This window comes from Anarrhichthys ocellatus, unplaced genomic scaffold, assembly GCF_004355925.1.
Source record: "Anarrhichthys ocellatus isolate YVR2014 unplaced genomic scaffold, GSC_Weel_1.0 scaffold11, whole genome shotgun sequence".
Lineage (NCBI taxonomy): Eukaryota > Metazoa > Chordata > Actinopteri > Perciformes > Anarhichadidae > Anarrhichthys > Anarrhichthys ocellatus.
The window spans coordinates 9,565,279-9,574,166 of record NW_022280041.1 but is presented as its reverse complement, the minus strand read 5'-3'; the positions used below and the strand labels follow the sequence as shown (position 1 = coordinate 9,574,166).

The window sequence follows — 8,888 nt, the reverse complement described above, 5'->3', positions numbered from 1 at the left end:
AAAAGAAAGAAAGAGTCTTTTACCGTAGATAAAATGATCTTATGAGTGATTTTCTGTGAAATGAAGCTGTTGGATGTGACGATATTTTAACCTCAACTTAATCCATTAACCTAAAAGGAGCTAAATGCTTCTAGTGGTAATACTGTTCTTCTGAATATACACACACACACACTTAAATTCCCACACTGTTGAAATAAAAACATTAAACTTTTCTCAGAACTTGCCATATTTTATAGTAACGTACATACATTTACATTTCAGCTGTCTTTGTGCTCACAGTAAGGGGGGACAAAACACCTACAGTAAACATGTGGCTCACACGCACACACACACACACACACACACACACACAGTCGCTTCAGTACCAGCACTCTCACATCGAACACACGCACATAAATGCATCCACAGTTAACTGTCCCCAGTGCACTCTGTCTGTTCCAGTCTATTCTCAAACCACCTAATTTAGGCTTTCTTGTACTTAATAAGTAATCATATATGAAATACCACTTATACTTACAAAACATGTTCAACAACTCAACCATAAGAGTACAAAACAAGAACATAAATAAAAACAATCTACATCTTTATGAAGAAAACATTGTCGTTATAAAATAAACTTTAATAATCCACATTTTTTACAGCATTGTCAGATGTGGTTCATTCTGGTTTTCATACGATGGTCTCGGTTACTATTTATAGGAGGAAGAGCCGGAGAAAGAGAAGAAGAAGAGGGAGCAGAGGAAGAAAAGAAGAAGAAGAGTAATAGCGACATTTAAGACATTCTGCACTGCACACGGTTACAGTGACAATTGGTAGTTGCCATGGAGATGACGTTGCGTGTTACCAGGTGATTTTTCGGTGACAGTCTTTGGGATCATTTAAAGCTACAGGGTTCTCTTTGTCAAGCCCCGCCCTCGTCCGCTGAACCCCAATAACTTCAAAGATAAGTGATTGAGTGATTGATTGAATGATGACATCACTTAAAATGACCCTCCCCATAACACAAAAGCCCCCCCACACAATTTATTTCCCCCCTTGCCCTCACTGAAAGTCCAATGGGCGTTAAATCCCGCCCATCCTCATTCCATCCCTCTCGTGGTTGGACCAGATCAGACATGGACGGCAGAATCCACTAACACCGTGGCGCTCTAATCCTCTGACAAGCCGTGCCACTTGGCAATCTGGCGACGCGGGTGGTCACAGATCTCCCTCCAGTGCTCGCCGGCTGTGCCCGCCACTGACGTTCCCAGCACCAGGCGCCCAAGGCTGGTGTTGGGGCAGCGCGAGTTGCCTGTGTCTGAGTCCATCAGCAGCAGCTCCACGCTGGTGTCTCTCAGGCCCTCGTCGGAGGGCAGATCAAAGACAAAGAGCTCGTTGAAGACGGGGTTGGGGGAGCACTTCTTCACATGGGTCTTCTTCTTACACACGCGCTTCTTCCCTTGGTACATGTTCACCTTGACGTACGGATCTAGGGTGCGAAGGATAACAAGAGCAGATGAACCAAGTAAGGACAAAAGCAAAAAAAAAACACAGCATGGTGAATATCCCTGCAGCGGTTGCAGAGTGGGACATTGCTCCTAGGCCGGATCAATACGGTAATCGATAGAGCGGAAATGATGGATGTTAGCGATGGGGACAAAAGAGGCTGGCTGTGTAAACACTTTGAGTGTGTGTGCGTGTGTGTGCTTGTCACTAAAGTGCTCTCTATCACATCCAGATCACATTACTTCAGTGCGGTGGCGGTGTCATTACTATCGCAGCATCCAAAGTGGTCTTGGCTGCTTGGCAGGAGGAGGAATATGACTTCCGTCGCATTCGTTTTATGGGTATGTGACTGAAGTGTGTGCACACATCAATGGATTGCATTTCGAAAGGTCCCGCTGAAAGTGTACCGTGTGTACCTGTGGGTCCGTTGTTTTCAATCTTGGGCAGATGGCGAGCTTTGAGGACGACCACGGTCAGCGTGTTGGTGGTGGACTGGTAACACAGGGAGAGCAGCAGCTCGCCTCGGCCCGAGGACTTCTGTAGAGAGACAGACGTTGTGTTGTTAGTTTATTGTTGAGTTAGGCTAAAACCATTGCCACATTTTTCCTTTATGTAATGAAAAAGTAATGCACACATGTATTCAGTAACACCTAAGAGAGTTTAACTATTGGCTAAACTATGTATTAATAAATAACTTAGTAAATAATTAGTGACTATCGACAACATTGGGGGGAAACCTGCAGCTGCTTGTACTGCCAGTGGTGTCTCTTCTGCCAACTGAACAATCATCACCTGCTTATGTGTTGCGCTCTCATGTCTCAACTAGCACAAACGGGTGAGGGAGAAGCTCCCTTCTCTGCGCTACATCTGTGATACACACACACACACACACACACACACACACACACACATCCACACCAAAGAGAGTTGACGCCTCGGCTGCTGCGATCACACCAAACGGGCTCATGGTCGCCATGGCAATGAGAAGTAGCACACGGGCAAAGACAACCTCTACCCCTGACCTGATGCTAAGGTCTCTGAAAATACAGATGTGAGTGTGCTGCAGATGTTTTTCTATATCATTCCTCCTGGGTAGATGTATTATAGATGAGAGAACAAGCGACTACAGACTCACACATACACGCACACACACACACACACACACACACATCCTACTCTATTCTAATGTTTTTGTCATCCTCCACGGTGAAAACAGGGCGATGGCTATGCTGCTTGAGACATGCTGAATTGATTCTCTGCTGCGTGCTCACACATGCGCGCACACAAACACACTTACCCGCACAAAGCAGTGAGACTAAATCTATGCCATGCAGACAAAGAGAGCCACCACCCTGTAAGCAAAGGGCTGCTTCTAATCAGATGGAACACTGTATACGCTTCAAATTGACAGAATTCAGCCCAAAGCAATTGTCTATTGCACATCATACACATAGCCACATGGTGATATTAAATACTAGATGTAATATAGATGAGCAAATCCTAATCTTCTTAAATTATTTTGTTTCTTTGCACACATTCCCGTTGTCCATCAAAAAAAGGTTGTTTGCACTTTGATTTAAAGGAGTTCTCTTTCCAACGCAGAAGAACTGGTATGTTCTCTTTAAATAAAGAAAACACTTTAAATAAGCACAGCTGATACACAGTAAACAACTACAGTTAAAGTTGCCGAGCCTTTTTCCTCTTTTCACCTGCCGACATGAAATTATTGATCTCTGCAAAGCAACATCATGGATTCTAAAAATCATTTTCTATTGTTTGCACTAAAAAGCATTCAGACACAGCAGACTCCTCCCTGCAGCAGAGGTTTATGAGACCCGATTGAGAAATGGAATTGAAAAAATATATATATGGTTAGTCTCAGCGTGGATAGAGCCAGCAGAACATTTAAAAAATAGTACCCTCTTGATGATAAATAAAACATAGGGAGCTCTGCTGAGGGGGAATGAACATTTTATATCTCTCAGAATCTGAGTCGCATTTCCCAGCACTTCTCTAGAGTACTATATCTTATCAGAGATCTTTAAAGATATTACAGAAAGCTCAAATGTGGGTGAACATTTCCTCTCCCACCCGGTAGCCACGTGTGCTTCCATTAAAGCAGAGTACAATATCAGTGCAGAAATCTATAATTACATTGATATCATCTCCCGTTCCACCTGCAAATGGACAAATGTTCATGTACGGCCTCACCATCTAGTACCAATCTATAGAGCACTGCTGTGTACTAGACCACAGACCTTTGATAAGGACAGAGCTATCATCTTATCATCCATCGTTCACCAGTACACTTAATGCAATGCAGTCAACCCAATCCAATGCGTTTTTAAGGAAATATATATATACTCATGGGTATTTTCCGTCACAGCTGTCACAGTACTACAGCACAGCATATCAGCCCACATGTCACCAAACTGGCTCTGATACTGAAGATACATGACGTTCATCTAACAGGAAAAAGGTCCCACTGGAAATGAGCTTGCGTACGTTTGTGGTCCTCACACTTGCCGGGAACAGCCAGTCTGGCGCAGAAGTCTACTGACCACCAGCCCATAGATCCATCATGTGCGGTGTGGATATCCCTCCATCTAATCAATACACTACTGGGAATGTTAAAATGTCCATGTGATTCCCTTTCAAATCGACCGTCCCTGTGTCACTGTTATAATTCTCTTCATTTAATTTAACACAAATTAACCATCATTTTGAGTAATTTGATGGTTGGCTAAGTGGCAGGTATTTTCAGAGGAAACATGTCATATTGTATGTGTTACAGCTATAACATAAACATCAGCTCTTCAGGATTTAGGTAAAATCAGGTAAAAGGAATAGAATACAAAAACTGATAATTGACAAAAACGAAAACCAAAGGCTGTTAGGGATCCAAACTGGCAGCGGCCCAATAAAGAACAATACCAGACCTCAGTTGAAGCTTAGAAAGACATAATGGTGCTACAGAGCCCATCCCCATTGGCTTCATTTCACAATAACCTAACCAGTGATGGATACAATGAAAGGGAATTGCTTTATTGAATTCGCTAAATGGATTAGCTTTCATTCAAGGTGCATATTATGCCATTAGAGCTAAATTAACACTTGAAAGCAGTATGAGAGATTTCACTGTGTCAGGAAAGAGGCATTTGCATTTAGATGAGTTAGAGAAAGCTCCATGATTAAAATATCATTACTTATTGATAGGAAAATGGATTTCAGGATAATTATGGACTGACTTGTGTACTGATTTATATCACATTAGTGGAAGCACTTTTGTCGAGAGAAATGAGTCATTGGGCCAGTTTTGCAATTTGAAGTAATTTTGCGGTGAGACTGTTTGTATAATATAAATATATAGTATGCAGCAAAATCATTTTGAGACACTGTATGAGTCAGAAATTGAAACCCAAAGATTGCGCTCAAGAAAACTGATAACAAATAAAAAAAAGCTGAGAAGAATCATGAATTCAAAGGGTTCAAACAGGATTGTTCCAGATCTTACCTTGACATTCTTCTTGATGATTTCTCGGCTCATGAGGACACGGCCCTCTGATAAGTCGATCCCAGACAAGGGTACAAGGGTCTCTCCGATGACCTCATCGCGGGAGAACCTATCAAAGCTCAGCACCATGAAGTGAAGGGCCAACTCCGACACTCGGGCCAGCGGGATCCCGTAGAAGCTGAAGGTCTCGTCAAAGGCGGGGTCAAGAGTCTTCCTCAGGACTCTGGTCTTCACCCGGTGCTTTTTCTCCGGCAGCAGGGTCAGCTTGATGTAAGGGTCAGAGGTCAGTGACTGCTCATCAGTTGGAGTCAGGCCATGGGCTTCCTAGATCAAAGTCAAATCAATCAATCAGACAAGAATGCATGAAACCATTTCTCTCAAAAAATGATTGTCAAGACACACAAAGACGTCAAACCACCAGCCTAAGCACATACAGTACCTTGATATGGACGATGAATGCCTTCTTCTCTGGCTGGTATTCCAGGGAGAAGTGGAGGGTCCCTAGTCCGCCCACCCGCTCCTCTCCCTGGGGCTTGTCCACAGCCGGGGTGGGCGCCTGGCTGGAGAGGGTGCTGGATGGAGAAGGGGGATCACGGCGGTCCATCACCCCAGGTTGGGTGAACCCTGCATGGGGAGAGGGCAGCTCCAGGTCCGGGGAGCTCCGCACCTTCTGGTTGTGGTGATGAAATGGTTTGGTGGTAAAGTTGCCATTCAGATCCCTGTTCTCCAGATCCAGATGCAGAGCCTGTCTAGAACCGTTTGGACTCGAGTCCAGTTTACCGTTGCTGGTCGGACTCATTGGTGCCACGGTGTGGCAGTTTCCATTAACATCAGTCTTACCGGTGTCGTTAGTTGTCATGGTGGCATGTGCAGCGAACTTCTTCTTGTTGCTGAGGCTCTCCGGGTAGATGTCGACCCCTTTGAGCATGTGCACAAACTTATAGGGAGGTGTCTTCTGGGACTTGCCGTTTTTACGCTGGCAACAGATCCATGCAAACGCTGACACAGTGAAGACAAGGCCGAAGACACTCACCACAGCGACACCTACTGGCACCGCCACTGTGGAGGAGGACAGAGAGAGAATATAGCTTTAATTAAAAATGTCTGACCACACACCTCAACAAACACTGTGCAACAAGCACCAGTAAACACAAAACAATTGTTCTCCTCAACAGATTTAACTGTTGCACGGAGGCAATTAAAATCTTTTGTGGGTGCGACTGACGCAGGCTGCAGTCTTGACTCGGATGGAGATGAAGACAACGCAATCTGTTCAACCCTGAAGAGGTACGATCAGTACTGTGTTCATATTCCAAACAAATCCTCAGGAAACAGGTGGTGGAAATAATGAACTGCTGGGAAAGCAGTTGGTGTATCATGGTTCACCCTGATATCCCAACTGATAGAATGGCATAATAGCCCAGAAATTAGCGATAGGCCCCGTGTTATATTGATTTATATTCCTCCTACTTTTTCTTCAGCAGTGTCGGTACTTTAGGGACCTAATTCCTTTCAATGGCACTTTTGTCTATTATAGCATCACTACAACGTTACTATGGAGACACTACTGGGATATTTGGCACTCAGTGCTTCGGTTCTTTGTTTTGTGATTTTAAACTGTGACTCAACAGCAATCATGCTGCCTTCTCATGCAGTCAGAGTTAATAGTTCTATTTCAATGGAGGAAATGCGCACTATTTCCTGCAGTTAAGAGGGCGGCCCAGTGGAAAAGCAATCAGGGTACCACCCATACAAGGAGGGAGTGAGAGGGGTGGGGTTGGGGGGTGAGCATATCACTCATGTGGGCCACATATACAGGTAAACAGCAATGTATCACAATAGTATAGACGTACATTCTTCTGTGAAAGTTGTCGGCATAGAATCGATCTAAAATGTATTGCTAACCTGAAGGGACTGCCTCTAACTAACGAAGGACAGTGAGCTCATTGCAAGTTCAGATCACAGCACTTGTCCATACTGTTTTCTCCCTTTTCTTGTCATTAATATTTCAGCCTAACTTCCTGGGTGGACAGGTTTTCAAGGCAACAACAACAGACAGATGGATGTGGCAACGGGAGGGCGGTGATTGAGCTGCTGAATCGAGAGGAAATAAAGGAAACAAACAGGTGCTTTCCAGGCTTCACCTGTGCTTCAGTAAAACCTGCTGTACTCAAGTATATTAATAATAATAACAATAATGAACTTATCTAATCTAGACGTAAAACATGTCACCTGCACCCCCATTGGTTGGTTTTCCTGATGATTTGCTGTCACCCTTAAGCTAGCTGTAAAATGGAGGCTGGAGCTTTTCCCAAACACAAGGGGGGGCCAATCATATTTTTGGACCCCCCTTTAGACACGCCCCTGAACAACGCACTGGACAAAGCCATTCCCTTTAACTTGAGTATTGTTTAATAGAATGGGCTACTCTAACATACAGCTATATTTTTTAAAAACAACAAAATAGTGCATACATCAAAATGAAACACTCGCTTTTTTTACGCTCATTCGTATCTTAAAAGGTTTAAGATACTAAAATTAGAAACGCTATCTAATACTTTTGAGACAAGTGACGTGTAATGATTAACTCTGTACTTTATGAAGATGAACAAGCCCAAGTCTACCACCAACAACATCACACATTAACAACCGTATCAATCTAATCAGTCCCACTCACCGAGCTGAGCTCCTTCCTCCACAATTGGAGCCATGTTCGCTGTCCAAGGTGCTGAAACGGTCCGTCTGCTTTCACACCGAGCTCTCTTCTCTACGGCGGTGAACTCGCTCTCCTGATGACAAGGTGCGGTAAATCTCCACAAAATCTCGGCTTTGATTATATTTAATAATGAAAAAGGTTTTGTACGGCTTCAATAATTGAAAAAGGGGCAGCCTTGTTTTCCCAGAGAGAAGGATGGAGGGATGCTTTGTCCTCACGCTGCTGCTGTTACTCTGTGATGCATGAGTGTGTCTCAGAGGCGGCAACACCCAGTTTCTTCTTCCTCTCTCTCTCTCTCTCCCTCTCTCTCTCTCCTTGTTTGCTCCGTCTCTCTCTCACCCTCCGTTCACCAACTCCTCCCCCTCCCTACCGGTAACGCTGAGCTCATCAGTGCTGACGCAGTAGTGACGAAGGCTGGCTGTGAAATCAGGACCCAGGGCTGCCAATTCCCCTGATTGATTGGAAGTGAACGGCCTTCGTCTCAATCACTCTGTGTCTGTGTCTAGTTGCGTATTTCTGTGTGCGTAGGCCTTCTTCCCTTTTTGTTAAGACTGGTGAATAGATGTGTTATACTGAGGCCCTATCATGCATTAAAGTTAGTTGTATTTTGTCTGGTTTTTATGCAGTGATGTTTTCCTCTGATTTATAGATTGTTAGAATAACAGTTTGTTTATAGTATCATTTATTATAAACCTTCTAAAATACTGCAGATGAACATTAACTAATTACACTCACAGCTGAATAAAGAACAACCCTTGTATTCAAACTACTGTATGTGCACATTATCCCAAATATGTTAAGGTAGGCCTACTGACATCATGCAGATCACTGTGTCCTAAGTTGCAATGCTGCGTATTATTAATAATTTGATGATTAAGAATAGGTTACAGAAAACATAGTTTCAATAGTTTTTTTTAAATACAGTAAAAACAGTATATATTGTATGATAAGTGTGTGTAATTCACTGCACACAATGAATACAACGAGAAGACAATAAGCGGGTGACAAAAAGGAAGGAAATTAAAAGTTTGGTGGGTTGGAAGACATATGTTATGGCTTTTAAGTTGTGTGATGACTTTGTGTATCCAGCCCAAAATAAGATGGACTGGGTTGTTTGGCTCATTTAAAATAAACTATGTTACCACTTGTGATGTTTAATGTATATTCATGTGT

The 8,888-nt window shown here is 43.4% G+C and overlaps 1 protein-coding gene across 1 annotated transcript; it reads right to left on the bottom strand.

The window, feature by feature from the left end:
- Positions 1-213: 213 nt before the first annotated feature.
- On the bottom strand, positions 214-8,007 carry syt4 (synaptotagmin IV). Its single transcript, XM_031851494.1, has 5 exons — positions 7,677-8,007; positions 5,439-6,058; positions 5,000-5,323; positions 1,902-2,022; positions 214-1,468 (listed from the first exon to the last, which is right to left on the bottom strand). The coding sequence occupies exons 1-5, from the start codon at positions 7,708-7,710 to the stop codon at positions 1,149-1,151; spliced, it is 1,419 nt and encodes a 472-aa protein (XP_031707354.1). The 5' UTR covers positions 7,711-8,007; the 3' UTR covers positions 214-1,148.
- Between the last annotated feature and the right edge of the window lie 881 nt (positions 8,008-8,888).

Bases quoted from the DNA above. Each gene is read 5' to 3' on its own strand.
- syt4 (XM_031851494.1), bottom strand. From the start codon at position 7,710: ATGGCTCCAATTGTGGAGGAAGGAGCTCAGCTCG. The intron at 6,059-7,676 runs GTGAGTGGGACT...CCTCCTCCACAG, and splicing joins GGAGGAAGGAGCTCAGCTCG to TGGCGGTGCCAGTAGGTGTC. The intron at 5,324-5,438 runs GTACTGTATGTG...ACTTTGATCTAG, and splicing joins CATTCATCGTCCATATCAAG to GAAGCCCATGGCCTGACTCC.